Here is a 22334-nt window from a genome sequence, read left to right as displayed (position 1 = left end):
ACACCCCGCAGTTTCCCCAACTACCCCCACAGTCGAGCGAAGCACGCAGCTTCTCGCTCTGCATAGCCGAGACTCCCTCCACAGTCACAGTCCAGGTGCCCGCCAGAGGCGAGAAGCAGCCGGTGGGGCGGAGGCAGGAAGAGCCGCCCCTACGCAGCGCGGAGCTATAAGTACAGCGTAGAGCAGTGCGGCGTGCAGCGGGAGCTATGGGGAATCATGTTACCCGAGACGACTTCGAGTGGGTCTACACGGAGCAGCCCCACACACAGCGCAGAAAGGAGATTCTGGGTATGTCGAGGGGCTTGGAAGTGGCCGCCGTCAGTCTAGGCAGCCGGGCTGGGTTGCAGCACTGGACGGTGGGGGGTGGGCGGAACGGGGGTCCCGTCCCGGGTCCGGCGCTGAGAGCAGTGAGGGGCATTGACCGGGCTGCGGAGAGAGGGCGCTGCAAGCCGGGGGCTCAGAGAGGGTTTTTCTCTGGACGGCGACACTCTCGCCAGTTCTTTCGGCACAGCCTCGTCTTACGGAGGCAGCGGGGAGGCACGGTGGGCGCCGGCGGCTGAACCGTGCGCTTCTGCACCCAGTAGGGTCACAGGGGCGGTGGAGCTGGCAGCGGAGCTGGCGCCGAGGGGGTGTCACCGCGGGGCGATCCCCCGCGGCCGGGGCTGAGTCCCGTGCCCCGCATCTGGCGGCAGCTGCCTGCGTAGGGACCGCGGTGGCCGGCCCGCTGCCGGAGCTGCACGGGGCACGGCCGGGCGGTGTCCTGCAGGTAAATGTACCCAGTGTCTTCGTAGCGCAATGAAACAAGCGAGGGTGTGGGCGAGTGTTTCCTGGAGAACAACAGAAGGACCCGCTGCTTCTCAGGGGCAAGGTGCACTCTTGTGCTTCCATGTTGTAGGTGCAGCGTTTAACTGCATCCACGAGTCCCTTCAATTGGAGGTTTGGGGGGGGGAGAAGGGGTTGGGCTTTTCTAAAGACGGTTTTTGAGAAGAACTATTAGTTCAGAATTGTTGAAGAACATTAGAATATTTGTTGTATATCTCCTGAAAATATTTGTTTTTCAACATTTTATTAATAAAGATTTTTTTTTGTTTTTTGCTTGTTTGTTTTTTGTTTGGTTAGGTTTGTTTGTTTGAGGTTTCTCCCCCTATTTTCTGTTTGGGTTGTTTGACTGGTTTTTTAGCTTCCCTCTTATAAGCAGTATAAAATTTTGACAGGTGTTGTTTTGTTTTTAATAGAGGAAGGAACTGGAGTTTATGGCTAAGGTACTGTATAGGCCCTGTGGTAATTAGGTGTAGTTTCTTTACTCCTCCATGATTTTATAGATTAAACCAGGATTAATCTCAATTACAAAAACATTTCTGAGATAGTTGTGATGGTGGAATATCCTGGACTAGGTTTCTATTGTATCCAGAAAAATAATAATTATTCTACTATGTAATCATGATAGAGAGTCAAATGGTGTAATTATATAAAGTGATGCTTCTTGGTGTTATGCTACTCATCCTTCCAATCAAAAGGGCTATGTTTTGGTGAGCTATGCACAGGAATGTGTATGTTGGGTCTGTTCCTTGGCTAATATCTTGCTTTCCTGATCTTGCTATAGAGTAGGGACTGTGAACCATTATGAAGTTGTAATATAAGGAGGTACTGGTGTGGCTGGGCTATCTTACCCTTACTGCTGCAAACTCTTTCCAGGACTTTTTAGCTGCATGCTTGCAGAGGTTTTGACCCCACTCTGTTTGGGTTCAGAACCAATGATCAGAATCAAGGTTCATTTTCTTCCTTGCAGCTCACCCTGCCCCAGGTGTGGGAGCGGAAGGAAGAGCATAGAGAAATACAACATGCAAAGAGAGACGTGGAGCATGTGAGCAGAACAATCTGTGTTTGGCAGAATCGATCATGAAACTAGTGGAATGAATACCAAACTGTTACCAGAAGTTATTGAAACAATCATGATATCCCATATGATCTTGATATAATGATCACCACTGTATTATTCAAAGGCTGAGTGTCAGCGAACCCCTTGCATCAAGATTCTATGCTTCCTGAAGTGTCTAGTTTTTATTGAGCTGGAGTGCACTGTAAGACTCTTACATACAAACAAACAAATATCTGCATGTATTGATGTATTTTATGATCTTGTATATAGCAGTGCCCTGGGGACAACATTTCATGCTGGTAAAAGGAAGTGTTTTCCTCCCAACAGGTTAATGATTTAGTTGTTAAGCACTGAAACTTGAGTGTTGCATTAGATGCACCTACTAGGATGTGATTCCTAATGGTTATAATTATACCAGCAAACAGATCAACATTTTGCACGAGAGAGATGATACTTTCTCTTTTATCTTTTTGTAGTATCTTCCTTTCAGGCTGAAGATATTGAGATGTATCTTGTGCTTGGTCTAGCTGCCAACTGCTTCTAAGTCACAAACTTCTTGCCAAGCTGGCACTTTGTACTGGTTTGAGGCCAGACAGAACGTCTCTTGCCCCAAAAGGGACAAAACAATGACACAAACAGATTGGAGAGTTTAAATGGAAAAGCGATTGGTGAAGCTACAAAAACACTACAAAGCATAGTGGCAAAGAATATCCTAAAGCATACAGAGTCCCTTACACAATTCCCAGAGGCTTCCAATCCTTCCCTCCTCCCACCTGAGGGTATACCCAAACCCTCAGGGCTCTTTCCCCCCCCCCCCCCCCCACTGCTAGGCAAGTTTCAGGCTAGCCAGGTCTGAGCCTGCCCCCACTCCATTCTCCTCCTGGCATTAGGCCTAGTCAGGCCTAAGGGGCCTGAGATACTCCCCCACCATTACCTGATAAGAGAGAGCATCTCCCACGGGGGCAGAGAGGGAAGAAAGAGAAAGAATATGACTCTGCAGATGGATTTATAGGGCACAGGATTTATGGGTAGAAATACGCCGTTTCCTGTGTCTACCCCTACTGGGTGGGCACCTGGGACACCAGAGGTGTATCCCATGTAGCAGTGGCAGGGGGCAGCCAGCCTAAACTGCCACACATTTCTACTCTGATCATGTTATTCACGTTCCTGAACAAGTTATCCACACTTTTCAGTTTATGAAATGGAATTGTTTCATTGCTGTTCTTTCACTCTCTGAAAAGCTTGTTACTGCCTTGTGTCAGGACTGGGATTTTTGTGCAGTGAGCTGTGTTAGGGAAAGACATGGCTAAAAACTAACTTGGTCAATGAAAAGTTTTTTCATATGGATACATTTAGCCTTGCTGTATACTTACATAAATGCTATTATAGAGTCTCTTAGATTGAAATAATTGGAAATCTGATCTTCCACAGTGTGAAGTGTTGGTGATTTTTAGGTCTTGAGAGAAGATGAAAAAGTCATCATTCAGATACTGGTAACACCATAAGCACACCATGAATGGTCGTCTCACATGCAAAGAGTTTTCCAAATGCAAGTGATGAGCAATATGTTTTGGCATGGAAATAATAGATCTTATTTGTGCTGTGGGTTAGATCTGACTTTATAAAATAGGTTGGTCAAAAAATGTCTTGCCTCACAGGATCCTTAGGGAAGTGTTTGCTGCAGAGGATGAGGGATGAATCAGTGTTGTTCAGGGTAGGTTAGGAGTATCTGAATATGACCTAACATCCAAGAATAATTAATATTTATATACTTGGTTCTTTGACAAGTTATTTTGGAGTGGGATGGTGCAAGTGTTTTATATGTGTTTTATCCTGTAGAAAGGCTGGGGTGGGGGGAGGGAGAAAAAAGCCAAAATTCATTTTATCTTTGCATTCAGTCGATTTGAGCATAATAGCTTCAGCTCTGCTCATTTATTTAGAGATTAGTCTGTAATTTCTCCCAGCAAACTCTTCTGTTGCCTATTTAAACCTCACATTTATGAAAATTCTGCTGAACTGTACCTACTGAAATGTGTGAGATACATATCTCCTTAGCTTAAATCAAAGCGCTGAATTACATATGCTTCTGGCAAAGAAGCCATGAGTTTGTTTTCCTTTTATGCTGCAGTATGTGGGCACAGTGCTGCCACTGATGAGCATGTTCTCTGAAGAGAACATTCAGAGTAGCTGAGATCTCAGTGCTAACGCCAATTCCTTGTGGGGATCACCTATGAAATAAACCACATGAGCAGAAAGTCACTGTTTTAGGTGCTTGTGGTCTTTTGCTGAAAATGTATTAAGTGGGACTGAAGACTTGAGTTTACTCTGTGCTGCAGATTTTAGTTTCAGAGGGAGCTGGAGGCCCTCTTTCTAGCACTCCTACATCCCTCTGCTCTGATCAGCTAATCAATAAGCACAAACAGGTTACAGATGCTCTCATAGCGATGATGACACCACCCATCTCTGACAACATCAGTAACATGGTAGCACTGCAGTGCTTTGCCTCTGGTGGCCGCTTCTGGGTGGCCCATCTCATTTGGACTAGCTAGCACAAAGAAGTTTATGAGCTTGTGGGTGGCAAACACAAGATTAAGACCTTTGTCCTCGCACAGCGGATATATAAAAATTCAGTGTAGTTAGTTGGGCCAAAAAAGGTTTCTTACCACTTTGCATACTGGAGTGGGCAGGCAAATGTGTAAAGCCAGAAGCTTTTGCCATTCATGTTGTCCTCTGTGCCTGTCCTACCTGTGTTCTGGCTCATGAATTGTTTGAATGAATCATAGAATCATGGAATAGTTTGGGTTGGAAAGGACTTTTAAAGGTGATCTTGTCCAACCCCCTTGCAATAATCAAGAAAATCTTCAGCTAGATCAGGTTGCTCAGAGCCCAGTCCAATGTGACCTTGAATGTTTCCAGGGATGGAGCATCTATTACCCCTCTGGGCAACCTGTTCAAGTATTTTGCCACCCTCAATGTAAACAGTTTCTTCCTTTTATCTAGTCTAAATAGAATCACAGAAACATTCAGGTTGGAAAAGACCCTCAGGATCACCAAATCCACCCTATTTAAAACTGTGACCCCTTGTCCTGTTGCAGCTAATATGTCTGTCCCCGTCTTTCGTATAAAAGTTCCCTTTAAGCATTAAAAAGCCACAATAAGGTCTACCCAGAGCCAGAGGTGTTCCATCCCTCTGATAGTTTTAGTAGTCCTTCTCTAGACCACTCTAACAGGTCCATGTCTTTCCTGTGCTGAGGACTCAAGTGTACTGTGCTGTTTATGAGCACATCCATGAGCTGAACATAGTCCAGGACAGCAGCAGTGCAGAGATTTTGGGTTGTTTTTTTTCCCCCTTCTCTTTAACAGGTCTTCTGAAAGTCTTATACTGAGTAATACCTCTACTTTGACTATACATGTAAGCTGCACTTCTGGTCAACATAAAGGGAGATAAATTAAATTTCTTCTCTTATGACTATTAGCTCCTTGTGGATGTGAGCAGGGCTGTTGTTCCTTTAAGCTTCCACCATTTCTGTGTTTGTGGACAGCTCTTGCCCACATTTAAATGCTTTCCATGCCAAAATACGCAAGTGCTAAGTATGGGGTGTCACATCATGAGAAATTGTGTCTGGTGCCATCACTGAGTTCTAACTAGGTCTCTCTTGAGTCATCTCAGGAGTATGGTCAATGAGAACAGAGTACAAGTGAGTATTCAGGACACCAGGACCTGATAACTGAGGATGTCTCCAGAACCAATTACTCGAGCCCTAACTCAGGGTTGCTTTTAGGGCTATAGTTAGTGCTCCTGGATCTCCAGGGAGGAGCATCAAGGAAAACAATGTATAGTCAGAGTAATTTTTCAGTTTTACAGTGCGACCTGTCTCTAGAAAGGTGACTGATGCTTACATACAACAGAGGTGTGATCTCTGCTAAATGAGTAAATGAGTTGGTTTAGAATCACGAACACTTCTGAAAATACACTTGTAGCATTTGTTCTCTCTTGACTGCTGTTCATTGACCCACACTGTCATACAAGAGGGAATGCTGGTTTTCATTGCTGTGATGCAGATTTCAGCTGCTCTAAGGTTATGGCATAGAGACTGTGGAGCTGTCTGGGCAGAATTATTAACTACATCTACCTACTATACTAAAGTGCCTGCACTGCTTTTGCAGTGTGCTGACCTTGAAGACAGAAAAGTCATGCTTCTGCACTGCTGTATATCTGCACCAGTGTCCCCACCCTCTGAATGATAGTACAAGAACTCGGTCTGGATGATTAGAAGCAGTACATGTGGATAAGCTGTCTGACGGGCAGACTTTCTTAAGTTGGAGGGTGAAGAATGTCCTGTGGGGACATCCAAGTAACTGGAGTTGTCTTGGTCTGTTGTACCGAAGGGCAAATCCTGGTCTCTTGTGGTCACATAACTTTGTGAGTCCCCATCTCCCTTATCTAGAATGGCTGAAAGATGCATTTTTTTTTCCTCTTATTTCTGTGCCCAGTTGGTACCATGATGGTGCATAATGAAGAGCTCACTATAGATTGCATTTTATGCTCTTTGTTATATATTAGCCCCAACTCAGTTCTTGTTGGGACTCTGGCCATATAAAAGCTCATTATTTTTATATTGGAAAAGTGCTCAGGAAGACCAAAATGGAAGCAATTCAGGAAAGAGCAGCATGATGAAAATCTCTTTTCAGATGTCTCATAGTATGAAACACTATCAGTCTCAAGAGTGGAAAGTCTATTTAGTTCTCCAAGTGCAGTGTGTAGGAAACTAAGGTGGTCTTTACTGTATGGCTGTGACAGGTCTTTTGTGACAGGACTATGTGACATAGTCCTTTATGGCTCCTGGTTCAGCACTGCACAACAGCCCTGCCTCTGTTTCTCTGTCACCTTTGGAACATGCAGATGGCTGATGTTGGACCTGCACAGCACCTACAGACACTTGTACAGCAGCCTTACAGGGTTGTCCAGGTTTTTAAACTATAAGAGCTCTGTCTTGTCTTGCTAGCATTCCTTCTGCTAACTGAAAGCATGAACACAAGGGAAAAACGAGATACATATTTATGTTGTCACATCTTTGTGTTAGCATGTTATATATAAACTGCAGTCATCAGGATCGCTTAAGCCGAGATTAAATGTGACTCACTGAAGAGTGCTTGCTCTCAAGTTTTGAACAGCCAGCATCCAACATCTTGCATGCGAAGTGCTCCTGAACCAATGCAGCCTGCTCCATCAGCAGAGCTTTCAGCTGCCAGTGAGCCTGGCAGCCCCACCTCTCAGCCTCCCTGAGGTTTCTCCATGCCATAGAAACAGGAAGGGTTTATCAGTATTAATGATAAACAGACTTGGTATTGTGGTTTAACTAGTATGCAAAAATTTACCATTGCAGGGGAGTTAATCATGTGTTTAATTTAATATTAAACTCCAGCAAGTTATTTAATGGCTGTCACCCACAGCAGAGAGGGAACAGTCCCAGAGGTTCCTAGAGTGTGTTGAAGATAACCTCCTTATGCAGCTGGTGAGTGAAACTATTAGGGAAGGTGCCCTGCTGGACCTGCACTTTTGAACAGAGAAGGGCTGGTGGGCGATGTGACAGTTGGAGGTCGCCTAGGGCACAGAGATCATGAAATGACTGAGTTCTCTATTCTTAGAGAAGTAAGGAAAGGGGGGCAGTAGAACTGCCACCTTGGACTTCTGAAGGACAGACTTTGACTTGCTTAGGAGACTGCTTGACAGAATCCTTTGGGAGGCAGTCCTGAAGGGCAAAGGAGTCCAGGAAGGCTGGACATTCTTCAAGAGGGTGTCAGTGCGCAGGAGCAGGCTATCCCTATGTGCTGTGAGACAAGCCCACAGCAAAGATCTGCCTGGCTGAAGAGGGAGCTTTGGCTTCAACTTAGGGTAAAAAGGAGAGCTTATGGCCTTTGGAAGAAGGGGCAGGTCCCACATGATGACTACAAAGGAGTTCTGAGGCTATGCAGTGAGAAAGCCTTGCTACAAATTAACTGACTTTGGCTATAAAAGACAGTAAGGACTATTTCTATAAATAAATTGTCAGCAAAAGAAGGGCCAGGGAAAACCTTCAACACAGCAAGGCACCAGCAATCCAGGACGTTCCTGGATTGCAGAGATGACAACTTCCTCCTCCAAATGGTAGAGAAACCAATGAGAAAAGGTGCTATGCTGGACCTTGTTCTCACCAGCAGGGAAGGGCTGGTAACCAATGTGAGGCTCAGAGATAGCCTTGGCTACAGTGACCATGAAGCAGTTGAATTTAAGATCCTCAGGGCAACCAGAAGGACATATTCTAAGCTTACGACCCTAGACTTCAGGCGTGCAGACTTGGATTGCTTCAGGGATCTACTGGCCAAAGTGTCGTGGGACAAAGCCCTAGAGGGAAGAGGGGCCCAGGACAGCTGGTCAGTATTCAAGGATCACCTCCTGTATGTCCATGAGCAATGTATACCAACAAAGAGAATGCTAGGAGGCCTGCGTGGATGATCAAGTTGCTCCTGGACATGCTGTCACTTAAAAGGAAGCTCTACAAGGAGTGGAAGAAAGGACAGCTAGAATGGGGGTATATAAGGAAGCTGCCCGAGCAGCAAGAGCCCTGGTTAGGAAAGCCAAAGCACAGGTTGAATTGAATCTAGCCAGGGAGGTTAAAGGGAACACTAAGAATTTCTACAGGTATATTAAAGGTAAAAAGAAGACTAGGGAAGGTGTGGGCCCCCTCAGAAAGGAAACAGGTGAAATGGTCACAAGTGACCTGGAAAAGGCTGAGGTTCTCAATGACTTCTTTACCTCAGTTTTCACTGCAAGGGCCTCCAGCCACACTCCTGGAATAGTCATGGAAGCTAATGGCAAGAACCAGAAGGAAGAACTGCCCATCATAAGTGAAGATCAGGTTTGTGATCACCTGAAGAACCTGAAAGTGTTCAAGTCCATGGGACCTGATGGGGTACACCCACGGGTACTGAGAGAACTGGCAGATGAGGTTGCTAAACCCCTCTCTATTATATTCCAAAAGTCCTGGCAGTCTGGGGAAGTGCCCACTGACTGGAAAAGGGGGAACATGACTTCCGTTTTCAAAAAGGGGAAGAAGGAAGAACCAGGGAACTCACAGGCCAGTCAGTCTCACCTCTGTGTCTGGTAAGATCATGGAGCAGATTCTCCTGGAGGCACTGCTGAGACAGAAGAATAGTGAAGAGGTGATTTGGTACAGTCAGCATGGGTTTACCAAGGGCAAATCCTACCTGACAAACCTGGTGGCCTTCTATGAAAAGGTCACAACATTAATCGATGAGGGGCGAGCAACTGATGTCATTTACCTGGACCCAAGCAAAGCCTTCGACACTGTCCCACACCACATCCTGGTCTCCAAATTGGTGACACATGGGTTTGATGGGTGGACCAGGAGATGGATAAAGAACTGGCTTGATGGCTGTACCCAAAGAGTGGTTGTCAGTGGCTCCATGTCCCAGTGGAGGCCAGTGACAAGTGGAGTCCCTCAGGGATCAGTCCTGGGACCAGTCTTGTTGAATATCTTTGCTGGCGACATGGACAGTGGCATTGAGTGCACCCTCAGCAAGTTTGCTGATGACACCAGGCTGTGTGGTGTGGTTGACACAGTGGAGGGAAGGGATGCCATCCAGAGGGACCTTGACAGGCTGGAGAGGTGGGCACAAGCCAACCTCATGAGGTTCAACAAGACAAAGTGCAAGGTCCTGCATCTGGGTCGAGGAAATCCCAAGCACAAATACAGGCTGGGGCAGTGACTGGCTGGAGGGCAGCCCTGAGGAGAGGGACTTGGGGGTGCTGGTGGATGAGAAGCTCAACATGAGCTGTCAGTGTGCACTGGCAGCCCAGAAAGCCAACCAGATCCTGGGCTGCATCAGGAGAAGTGTGGCCAGCAGGTCAAGGGAGGTGATTCTCTCCCTCTACTCCGCTCTGGTGAGACCCCACCTGGAGTGCTGTATCCAGTTTTGGAGCCCCTATTACAAGAGGGATATGGACATGCTGGAACGTGTCCAGAGAAGGGCCACCAGGATGATCAGAGGGCTGGAGCACCTCTCCTATGATGACAGAATGAAAGAGTTGGGGCTGTTCAGTCTGGAGAAGAGAAGGCTCCGAGGTGACCTTATTGTGGCCTTCCAGTATCTGAAGGGGGCCTACAAGAAAGCTGGGGAGGGACTTTTTAGGATCTCAGGTAGTGACAGGACTGGGGGGACTGGAATAAAGCTGGAAGTGGGGAGATTCAGGCTGGAAGTGAGGAAGAAGTTCTTCCCCATGAGAGTGGTGAGACCCTGGAATGGGTTGTCCAGGGAGGTGGTTGGGGCCCCATCCCTGGAGGTGTTTAAGGCCAGGCTGGATGAGGCTCTGGCCAGCCTGATCTAGTGTGAGGTGTCCCTGCCCATGGCAGGGGGGTTGGAACTAGATGATCCTTGTGGTCCCTTCCAACCCTGACTGATTCTATGATTCTACGATTCTCTGTTAGATGCAGGAGGAAACGTGACTAGGGATGAGGAAAAGGCTGAGGTGCCTGATGCTTTCTTTACCTCAGTCTTTGGTAATAGTACCAGTTGTACTTTGGGGATCCAGCCCCCTGAGCTATAAGACAGAGACCAGGAGCAGAATGATACCTCTGCAATCCAGGAAGAGATGTCCTGCTGCACCACATAGATGTACACAAGTCTATGGGACCAGATGGAATCCACTCCAGAATTCTGAGAGAGCTGGTGGAGGTGCTCACCAAGCTACTTTCCATCATTTTTCAGCATTCGTGGTTCACTGGGGAGGTCCCAGCTGACTGAAAGTTAGTCATTGTGACACCAGTCTACAAGAAGGGCAGGAAGGAGGATTTGGGAAACTACAGGCTTGTCAGTCTGATGTTGGTGCTAGGGAAGCTGGTGGAGCAGATCATCTTGAGTACCGTCATGCAGCACGTACAGGATAAGCAGATGATCAGGCTCAGTCATCACAGGTTTGTGAAAGGCAGGTTGTGCTTAACCAACCTCATCTTCTACAACTTAGTCAATGAAGAAAACATGTTGGATGCTGTCATGCTTCAGTAAAGCATTTGATACAGTTTCCCACAGCATTCTCCTGGAGAAACTGGTGACTTGTGGTCTGGATGGGCATGTCCTTCACTGGGTGAAAAACTGGCTGGACAGGTGGCCCCAAAGAGTGGTGAACAGAGTTAAATCCAATTGGTGGCTAGTCATGGGTGGCGTTCCCCAGGGCTCAATGTTGGTGCCACTGCTGCTTAAGATCTTTGTCAATGATCTGGATGATGGGATTGAGTGCACTCTTGAGTTTGCAGACAACACCAAGCTGGGTGGAAATGTTGATCTGCTTGAGGATAGGAGGACTCCACAGAGGGATCTAGATAGACTAGGCTGATGAACCAAGACCAATTGCATGAGTTTCAATAAGGCCAAATGCCAGGTTCTGGACTTTGGTTACAACTCCCAGCAGCCCTACAGGATTGGGGAAGAGTGACTGGAAAGCTGTTTATCCACAAGGGACCTGGGAGTGTAGATTGACAGCTGGCTGAACACGAGCCAGCAGTGTGCTCAGGTGGCCAGGAGGGCCAATGGTATCCTGGCCTATAGAAGGAATAGCATGGCCAGTAAGAATAGGAAAGTGATTTTACTTAGTTCTGGTGAGGCCACATCTGAAGTCCTGTGCTCTAGTTTGAGGCCCTGGCTACAAGAAGGACATTGAGGTGCTGGAGCATGTCCAAAGAAGGGCAATGAAACTGGTGAAGGGGCCAGAGAACAAGTCTTATGAGGAGAGGCTGAGGAAACCGGGATCGTTCTGTTTGGAGAAAATGGAGGCTCAGAGGAGACCTCATCGCTCTCTACAAATTCCTGAAAGGAAGCTGTAGTGAGGTGGTGGTTGGTCTGTTCAATCAAGCCAGAAGTGGTAAAACAAGAGGAAATGGCCTTAAATTGCACCAAGGAAGTTTAAGTTGGATATTAGGAAGAATTCCTTTACTTAAAAGGTTATCAGACATTGGAACAGCTTATCAAGGGCAGTAGTGGAGTCCCCATCCCTGGATGTATTTAAGAGTCGTGTAGATGTAGTGTTTTGGAATATGGTTTAGTTGAGGACTTGTCAGTGTTGGGCTAATGACTGGACTAGATGACCTAATCTAGGTAATTCTGTGAAATGCAACCCATTTGCATTCCTACCTGAAGACACTGTTGCTGCCAGTTGGCATTTACTGCTCTGAAACCTCTTAAATGTAATCTACAGTCCTTGCTGGCTGCCACAAAAAGAAATAGGTCAAAATCTGTCATTGTTCTCAAACTATAATATAAAGCATCTCTTAGTCATTTTCTCATCCCATTAAAACCTTTTTTTTTCCTGGTCAAAGTGGCATCAATTTGACCTGAGGGACAGATTTGATTGTTTTACATTTCTTCATCTCTTCTGTTGACTGCAGTAACTTATCCTTACTAATTGTATGACTGAATGGCTTTATTTATTAAAAGGTGTTCTGGATAAGCAGGATACTAAGCTACTTAACTTTTTAAATTTCTTTTTTTCCTGTAAGAGATTTTCTGACCAGGTCATTACATCAGGTTATTCTTTAGAGTGAGTATCTCAACATTTTGTGTGAAATTTTAGTAAGTACCAGAGAACAATTTCTAGCACATTAGCAGTTCTAGTGTGAAAAACTGTAACTTCAAAACCTGCAAAAACTAGGACAAAAATGAAACAGCAAACAAACAAATGAAACCCTGGGCTTTGCAGAGATTTTTATCAAAATCTCTGGCTGACTTTAGAAAGAGGTGAGCTTTTACTAGATCTTTCTCACCACTTCAAAAAATAAATCTCTTGCCTGAATACTCCTCTTGGTGATTTTTGCCAAACCACCGCACCCCCTTCTCCTCTGAAGAGGAACAGTTGAGAACATCTCATTTTCTCATCTTCCATAGCACTTGTCTAATCTTTATGGTCTCTAACCTCTGTTACGCTGGGCTGAAGTTGACCAACAGACTCAGAAGTTGTTGGAATAGTTGTAGGGTGTGACCACACTAACCTGCTTCCTGAAGTAGTGCTTAATCTCTCTGGTTTTCTACAAATGTCTCAGGATTCACTTTTATGAAAAAAACCCAAAACATCCAGTTTCTGCCACTGCTTGCAAGGTCTCATGAAGTTGTGTATCATCTCCAGCATTTATTTATAGTATATGCAGCTGCATAGATGCAAATCTTTATAATCTCATTTTATTGCACTGGTGTTATACTGTGACATTCCGATTAAGTTTACCTTTCCAGTCATAAAATAGGCCTATCAAACTTACAGGGACATGCTGCATAACCTCTGGGTTCAGAATGAGTATCCTGCAGTCTTATCTCTGTAAGCTGTAATTATTGAGAAATTCAGAGTATGAGTTAAAGGAGGGAGGAAATGCAAAGTATGAGTAGAAGAGTGAAAAAATTAATGTACAAGTTAATACCTGGAAGTTTTGGGTTGTAAAGAAGCAATGAACAGCACTCAGAAGATAAGCTGTACTTCTGTGTATTTTCTTTTTCTTGAAAGGACACATGAATGGGCAGTAGAACTAGAGATCAGTAATTTGGTCCTGACTTGACACAAGTGACACCTGGCAAGCCCAGCCCCTGCCTCTGTGATGCTGTATTGCAGTATTTGTGAGGCTACATGAAGCTACTCTGGGATTATCTATGTGACTTGCATGCCTGGTTTTGGTGTGTGATTTCTGAAAAGGCAAATAAATGAGAACAGATTAAAAAAAATCTGTAATTCTGTCTTACAAATTCCTGCTAATGTTACTGATTTTTTTTTTTTTCCTGGTCTTGTTACCACGTGGGAAGAGCTGTAAGCGTTGTAAGCACTGCTGAACACTCAAATATGTAGGATTTTTTTTTAATGTTGCATTTGTCATCTAACCACAGAACAAAACCTGGCAAGCCTGTTGCTCGTCTGTCTTTGCTAGTATTTCTGAAGCAACAGTGTGCAAGGGCTGCAAAGAAGGCAGTTTTATCCTTTTTGTGGAAAATAGCATCTGAATTAGGCAAAACAAAAAAAGAAAATAAAAAACTTGACATAAGGTGCTTCTTTCATCTTAAATCTGGTGGGTTTTGGCATACTAATACTCATCATTCTGAAGCCATGATGCCACATATTGACCATCAGGGTAATTTTGTTTTTAATTATATCTATATATCTACATATCTATATATCTATATCAATGTCAGTTACAAATGGATGTGATGCTGGAGGTGGGAATGGAACCCATACATTAGTAAAGCTTTTCCTGTGGTAAATTTACTGTGGAATTGCCATTTTATAAAACCAGGGCTTCAAACATAGGGTGATAAAAATAGGCAGTGTCAGTGGTGATGATGTTTACCAAATTGTGATCTAATGAAATGTTTCTCTGTGTTTTTCACTTTAGCAAAGTATCCAGAGATAAAGACTCTAATGGGACCAGATCCACACTTAAAGTGGATTGTATCTGGAATGGTTTTCATGCAGTTTCAAGCATGCTACATGATAAAAGAATTATCTTGGAAATGGATTTTCTTCTGGGCTTATGCTTTTGGGGGTTGCATCAACCATTCGCTGTCCCTAGCCATCCATGACATTTCACACAATGTCGCCTTTGGGAACAAGCAGGCCAAGTGGAACCGATGGTTTGCAGTCTTTGCCAACTTGCCGATTGGCATCCCTTATTCTGCCTCCTTCAAGAAATACCACATTGACCATCATCGATACCTTGGTGGGGACAGCCTGGATGTGGACATTCCAACAGACTTTGAAGGCTGGTTCTTCTGTACACCACTTCGGAAACTGCTTTGGCTTTTCCTCCAACCTCTGTTCTACAGTTTGAGACCACTGTATGTGAACCCTAAGGCAGTAACACAGATGGAAATTTTTAATGCTCTCATCCAGTTTTCTATAGACCTTATAATCTACTACCTTTGGGGGCTCAAACCTATTATTTACTTAATAGCAGGTACAATTCTTTGCATGGGTATACACCCCATTTCTGGGCACTTCATAGCAGAACACTACATGTTCTTAAAAGGGTATGAGACTTACTCTTATTACGGACCTCTGAACTGGCTCACCTTTAATGTAGGCTACCACATGGAGCATCATGACTTCCCCAGCATTCCTGGATGCAGGTTGCCAATGGTAAGTACTGAATGAGCAAGTGTGAATTGGACTTTTATGAAAATTGGTAAACTATCTCAAAGAACTCATTCCAAATCATAGCAATGAATCAGTTTTTAAAAAGGGGGGGAGGTGTGCGAAAGGAAAAAAAGAAAACTTTTTGGATTTCTTTTTTTCATTTTAAGCAGGAGATTGAGAGAAATGGCTGCTAAACTGCTGCAATATTTCATTTCTTTTATGGAAACAAGAACACCTGAGTCTCAGAGGGCTTGAGGGATACTGTTTTCAGGATAAAACCCTCCAATAATGCTCTGAATTTTTGCATTTTCTCCCCTCAGTAACCAGGTTTCATCTCTTTAGATGTGCCTTTAAACTTTCAAAGTAAAGCAGATGGCAATTACTACTTGAATTTTGTCTAATGATCAATCTACTAACTAGATTGCTCAATTAATGTCGAACAAAAGTCCTTCTATTTTTGAGATTACATAAGAATTTGGGTATGTTTCTGCACTACAAAACAGAGCTCCACTCTACATGACTTGTTTTAGCACTGCTGCCCCACCCACAGAAACTTAGGATGCCTTATCTGTCATTGGGAAAGTGCTGTGGCTTTCCTCTTTTGAAAGTCAAGCCCCTTTTTGTTTACATTTTATCAGTTGTGGGAATCAAATTTGCAAAGCCCAGGTGTCTAGAAATGGTTTTCAGTCTCCCTGCAGGTATATAGATGCTCTTCTGACTTTAATACAAAGATTCCTCAGCAGGTGCTCAGTGTTAGAGGTACGTGACTTCGAAGTATGACTCCTGCATATAAATCCTCTGGCATAATAGGAAAGAAAATATCTTCTGTCTCCAGTCTGATGCAAAGTTGGGAGCTACTTCTGCAATAGCCGTACGAGGTGGAGGTAGAACTGAGGAGTCTGAAGTTCAGAGTCTGTGACCTCCCCACTACTGCATAACACACACAATTTTTATTATGGTATGTCCAGGCAGCAGATCAATGTTTTTCATCTCAGAAATACTATGTGAGAGGAGATTTTCTTGTGGTGTAGAAGAGCATGGTGAGCTTCTATATAGCCTGTGGTTCTGTTTTAACACCACCTTTACTACTGGAGGTCTGTCCTGGAGGAACTAGCTGTTCCTGGAGCAGGGTAAAGCAGCCCAGGTTCACATGTGAAGTTCTGTTAGGCACTCCCATTGCTGATACTCCTGATAGCTCAGCTGAGAAGTGCGTAAGCTTTGCTTTAGTTTCAAATGTTCAAACTTGTTAGATAGGCTTAGATACTTAGATTACTGAAATGCAAATAAAAGAAAAGTAGGTTAGCTCTGTATCTTATACCAGGGAGGAGGAGAGTGACTAAATGAACTTGCTGGGACCATTGCTCCCAGTCTGACTGAGACCTGAAAAGCTCTTCCCCACCCACATCACAAATAATAGTTCAGCCTAATTCCTTGAGGCAGTGCAGCAGCTGGAAGTGTCTGCCCTTCTGTGTAAAGAGGATAGAGTTATTTAGTTGCATTTCATGGGCTCATGTTTATCTGTTTTTAGTTCTTGGGCAGCTGAAGTCTGTGGAACCTTACTGCTGTGGAGGAGGTATCAGGTTTGTTCATTGTTGCCTGACAGCTGTATGGAAAAATTTGAGTCTTTGACAAGTGATCAATTATAAGTGAAAATCTATTAGGAAGTGAAAATCCTCTGGCAAAATTGTTACTGTAGAAAATCCTTTATCCATTAAAACAAGTTGATTATCTCTGCCTATTTGGTAAAAGGAGATAAGGGGATGAAAGGTCCTCTTTGCATAGCTTCAATGTTTGAACTTCCTAACAGGTAAGGGCAGAACCCTTCCATCACTCTCCTCTGCTGAACTTCCCAGCAAATTCTTCACTGAGCAAAAGCCTTTTTTTCAGCTCTTCTCTCTAGAACTTGACTCTAGTCACTTGAACTGTTGTATAATATATATGACCTCTTAGACTTTTTTTTTTTTTAATTATTGGCAAGTAGGAAGTGGAATAAAGATCTTTATTTAATTCCTGTGTGATTGAGAAAGGAGGAATAGGATCAGAGAATATCTGGATCTTAATCTTGGAAAGTAACTGGCTCTTCCCCTTGCTTATCAGAAAAGTAAATTCAGCTTTGTCCTTTGTTATAAGGCGTATCATTCAGAATGTTCTGAGTAATGTGTTTGCCACTGGAAAAGCCTTTGTCCTAGGAGTGTGACAGTTTTGAAAGAAGAATTAGGCTCTGCTGTAAGCTTGTAGATGTTAAAGATGAGTGACACAAGTGTGAAGTAAGAACTTATCCCACTAGTATAATGAGAGATTACACAAGAAACCTGCTCTAAGAAAACACTACAGACTTAGGACTTGATTAATCTTTGCATAAAGCCATATAATCAAAATATTGCATTGTTTGCCAACAAGTAGAAAGTTCCATTCTTTATTATGTGATGGATTTAATGTACTTATGGAAAGGGAGGGAAAAAGGGGGAACTCTGTATTCTTCCTACAAACTGCAATAAAAACTGCAATCTTACCAGAGGCAAACTAGTTACTCATTAAGCTTGTGGGAAAAGGAAAATACATGGTATGGAACCAGATTTATTAGGCAGACAAGACTGGAAAACATGGTAGATGTGCTGGTTTTGAAATGCAGATTTAATTAACCCTGTGATGATTAGGAGGGCTAGCATGAGTGCTCTTGAGTCCCTGCTCTTCAGTGCAGGGACTATAGAGGGAACTTTTGTGATACTCCTTCTAATGTTCTAAACATAATTTTTCAGCTTCTTGTCATAAGGATCTCTAGCTTCTGTATAGTCCCAGGACAAAGGTTCTATAAGAGCCATGGCAAAATGCTAGGTTGAACTTATCAGATACAATGCAGTAGGATTGGGATCCCGTTGCTGTACTCTACAAGCACAAAACTAGAAGCAAAGTTCTAGTCTAAAAGATGTGATTTCTTACCTACCACCTTGATCTACTTGAAGGAAAGCCTCAATATAGCAGGTGTCAAGTTCTTAATAACCTTCTTGTGACTTTTCTCTCTTGTTATCCTTTCATGATGACTTCTATTCACAAACTAGCAATGGGTTATGACTTATAGTTGAGATCTGTGGGGAGGAAGGGAGGGTGGAAGGAAGGAACTGAATCAAATGGACTACCTCCAACAAAAGATGGAAAGCCTGAAGGAGGAAGTCAGGAGAAGGATTTAGGAATATGTCACAATGTCATCCTCTAAGTCTATCTATGATCTGGCTGCAAAACTGGCTTCTGGAAATTGCCACCCACAAGTTTTGTACTGCAGCCAGAACACAACATGGAGGATGACACTTCCAGCCTCTAACATTCTTAATAGATACATTTTAATGGCATATTTGAAATGGAATCTGCATTAAAATCCAATTATTTTCTGCCCTCCCACCCTTCAGATACTCTGGTGTGTAAGGAGGAGATAATTTTGATTTACATATGGAGATGCTGAAATAAATTACAATAGATAAGCTGGTTTTGTCAGGACACTTTTGCATAGATCTGTTGTAAAAGAGAAACCACTTTTAAAATTGTTTCCTGCCACATGACAGCGAAAAGGGAACATGCACCTAACAAACTTCCTTGTCATTTCCATAAGAAAAACCTTCAGAAGTCCTCCCTCTAACTGCATTTACTAAATGTTCCCTTTTCTCCATTCCTCTGTCACAAATATTTTATTGTAGTTTACCCTCTTCTCAACAGTGTTTCTGTAGATCTCATAGAGTTGTCCTGCTCAGGACACAGGGACCTTGCCGATGATGCAAGTGCTGCCTGCCTTCCTGCACAGGGTGCTGCTGGGTACAAAGCCAGGTAGAGCAAAGAACTACACATAGGGGTGAGTTACTGCCCCACAGTTGGCCTAGAGTGCCACTTCAGTGCAAGCTCCTGGTCATCTGTTCTGATTCCTATTCAGAATGAGCTGCCACCATATACTGCAGGAAGGTGCTAATTGGATATGCTTGGTGAACAAGCAAGTCTTCTGCCACCAGACATTGGCAAGCAGCTTGCCACAGTCATGACTGCTTCCAGAATAAGCTTGTGTATGATCTGCCTCAAAATTCACTGCTGAGTATATTGATTAATCATCCTAATTATAAAATAGCATGTGTATGGAATGTACGTAAGTGCAAGTTTCCAGACCTGCATGTTGTGTCCACCTTAGCTTTTCAGTGCTATGCCCAGACTATACTGGGACTCAGAAAAATGTGCCTGGATCAGATACTTTTTTTCACTGGGGCAGAAACACATGGGGGGTCTGGAGAAAAGGAGAATGGTAGACTTGCTGTGTGAATTCAGCTCTAAATGGGGCTGAATTACTGTTCCAAGTCAAAATTCAGGCAGAGGTAGGATGGAAGGTCTATAAGCAGCAATACGCTGGGGAATGACAACAATAGAGCTGGAGTCAAGCTTTTGAAGCTAGGTATCTGAGATCATTTTTGTGTTTGCATAAGGCTTCATTAGTGGCTTTCATTTGAGGGAATCAAGGGAGCTTACTATTTAAATAGTCCTTCCTCTCATCTTCTGTGTCACTTACCCATCTGGAAAAGGGAGGATACAAACCCCACATTAAATTGTTTCTGACTGTGGTTACAGAAGGAGTTCAGGAAACTAAATCTGCATCTCCAGAGATCTTGCCTGGTCTCTGTCAATCACCTTTCTTCAGTCATTAAAAAATACCTGTAAGGGGAAATGCTAATACTGTGTAAATCCCATTGAAAATGAACCATGTTTGAAGCAGAGACCAGCATTTCAAAGCAGGATATAAGGAATTATGAGGAAGCTAGAGGTATTCAGTGAAAGGCAGAATACAGTCAGCTCCTGCCCATGGAGGGGAGGTTGGAATAGATGATCTGTAAGGTCCCTTTCAACCTAAGTCATTCTGTGATTCCACCTCCACCACACCACTATCATGGCACAAGTGTGAGGAGTGCACAGGCACTGAGGTACAGTGGTAAAAGATCTTAAGGGAACTTGTGTGTTACCCAGCCTGCCTCACAGGGAAGTGTCTGCTAGGAAACTGAATTAACAAGGCAGCTAGCAACGAGCCATACTGGCTTATAATTTAACTTTTGTGGGGATTTTTACATTTTCACAAACAGTCAAAATGTGGTGTTAACATTCCCACCATTCCACTTCAGATGCTGGTGAGAACCTCCTCCCAGATGAGAGTTTGTGTAGCCCTTTTCCTCTTCACTGGAAGGCTGCACTGTGCTAAGCATGGATGGCTTTAAAATTCTGCAGGATTTTTAGAGAAGTCATGCTGTCTAGCAGAACAAACTGCTCTGGAGTAGAGCTTTATTTGTCTAAGAGGTGGAGGTGTAATAAAACAATGCCCAAGCAGTTTATGTGCAAATGTATAATAGTTAACAGACTCTGATGCTTCACAAGTGTGTTTACAGTATCTAGCTGGAGCATGGACTACTGATAACTTGGGAATCCCCATAGTCCCTTGAACCTGCCAGGTTTGAAACCTCTTTGTTCTCTGTCTCTGGCCTTGCTCCCACTTAAAAGTTCTACCCTCAATTATGTGCAACGCTTCTCTCATGGCAAGTCCTAAGACTTGGGGATTTGTAACAGGGATGAAATTTCATTAGGCTTGTGACTTAATAATAGATCTTGCAGCATTTTAAACAGCAGATTGAGGAGAATGGATTGCCCCTGCAATTTCCTCTGCCTGCTGGAGGAATGTGTCTCTCAGATTTGCATCACTGTAGCAGAATAGAAAGAAAACCAAGCGTGGGCAAGGCTGTGTCTGGTGTTTTCTCAGTTGGTATTTCTCCTACACAGAACCCTCAGCAGACAAGTATTATGAGTGGCAAACAGAGCTTTAAATACAGTGTGTTGGAGTCTTGCAAATCATAAGGTGGATTAGGCACCTTGTTGTGGAGATCCCTCCACCTCCAAAATGGGAGAAAATAGGTCTGACTGAAGGCAGCATCTTTCAAACTCAGTGAGACTGTGAGGCACAATTTACCTCGGAAATGTGCTAAGAAGTAAATGTATTTAAGTATATCTCATTTGGCTGCACTTCAGAAGCTCACAAGCAGTAACAAGTAACTTCCGGTTATGGCTGTGCTATCAGATGCGAGCATGAAGAATGAAACACACCCGACACTGTGCAGCTAAACAGCTTCTTCTCTCTTCTTCTTCCAGGTGAAGAAGATTGCAGCAGAATATTACGATAACCTCCCACATCACCAGTCCTGGATTCGAGTTCTGTGGGACTTTGTTTTTGATGACACTATTGGCCCTTATTCAAGGGTTAAGAGGCTATGCAAGCTGGCAAAAGAAAGCTAATGGACTAGCTCTGCCTGCTGCATTGATGTTTTCTTTCTTCATTTGAATAACTTGAATTTTTGGCAGAAGTAGGATGTTTGTGTGTGCTGAATCAGCTGTTGCTCACGCTCCTTAGACCAAGAGAATGTGTGAAAATGAAGCACTATTGGATGCACTATTTTAGACTACTGATACTTTTCAGTAAAGGATATTTGTGCATGTAACCCTGAGAAACTAGATTAGAGTGAGCTATGATTATGTGAACCTTTGTTCTAGGATTAGAATTAGCTTCCTGGGCCATGTGTGCCTAAGTCTGGGTTTTGGCCTGATCTGCAATCGAGAATATTTGGTGCATTATGTTTGGTGTGTGCACGTGTGTGTGTAGCTCAGGATTGGTGTCTCTTCATACCAGGATAGATGTAGATGCTCTGTGTGTACAGGACTGTGAAGAAGGGAGGACTGGCACACAGTAGCAAATGATACTTTCTGGAGAACACAAGTGCCTTTAGCTGAATGTTTTGTCTAATCTAATCTCTTCTGGTAATTGCTGATAGCAGAGATTTTTGTATATGCACTGCCGATATATGTGTATTTTTGTACATTTGTACAATTATTTTATTAGCTACTGTTTGACATTTATTCCAGGGCTTTGTCTAAACCTTTTCTAAATATATTTTTATTCTTAGGATCTAATAGTGTGGCTAACTGGAAGAGCTGAACTGTGGCATAGAGAAACCTTTCCTTTACTCTTCTGCTTGCTGCCTATCAGCAGCATGGGTGTGCCCCTGGAGGAACTGGGTGGTGTTTTCTCAGCTTTTCAACAGTATCCATAACTTCATGGTTTTCATCCTCTTCCCCACTGTAAGACCTTTTAGGAATGGCAAGGCTCTAGTTTAAATTGCTGTGATTCACCTTTCTTGGTCTTCACTGACATATACTCCTAACTCCTCTGTGCTGAAAGGGGTATAAGAGAGAGAAGACACTGAGACATTATGATATTTGTTCCTAACC

General features: G+C 43.7%; 1 protein-coding gene across 1 annotated transcript; it reads left to right on the top strand.

Annotated features, from left to right (window-relative positions):
- Positions 1–206: 206 nt before the first annotated feature.
- DEGS2 (delta 4-desaturase, sphingolipid 2) lies at positions 207–21344 on the top strand. Its single transcript, XM_054400504.1, has 3 exons — positions 207–288; positions 14302–15044; positions 21201–21344. The coding sequence occupies exons 1-3, from the start codon at positions 207–209 to the stop codon at positions 21342–21344; spliced, it is 969 nt and encodes a 322-aa protein (XP_054256479.1).
- The last annotated feature ends 990 nt before the right edge of the window (positions 21345–22334 follow it).

This window comes from Indicator indicator, chromosome 4 (genome assembly GCF_027791375.1).
Source record: "Indicator indicator isolate 239-I01 chromosome 4, UM_Iind_1.1, whole genome shotgun sequence".
NCBI classification, from domain to species: Eukaryota; Metazoa; Chordata; class Aves; order Piciformes; family Indicatoridae; genus Indicator; species Indicator indicator.
The sequence above is the reverse complement of the archived record's forward strand: the minus strand, read 5'-3'. Positions and strand labels throughout refer to the sequence as shown.

Coding starts and splice junctions, on each gene's coding strand:
- DEGS2 (XM_054400504.1), top strand. CDS start 207: ATGGGGAATCATGTTACCCGAGACGACTTCGAGTGGGTCTACACGGAG. Junction 289..14,301: donor GCGCAGAAAGGAGATTCTGG/GTATGTCGAGGG, acceptor TTTTCACTTTAG/CAAAGTATCCAGAGATAAAG. Junction 15,045..21,200: donor CTGGATGCAGGTTGCCAATG/GTAAGTACTGAA, acceptor TTCTTCTTCCAG/GTGAAGAAGATTGCAGCAGA.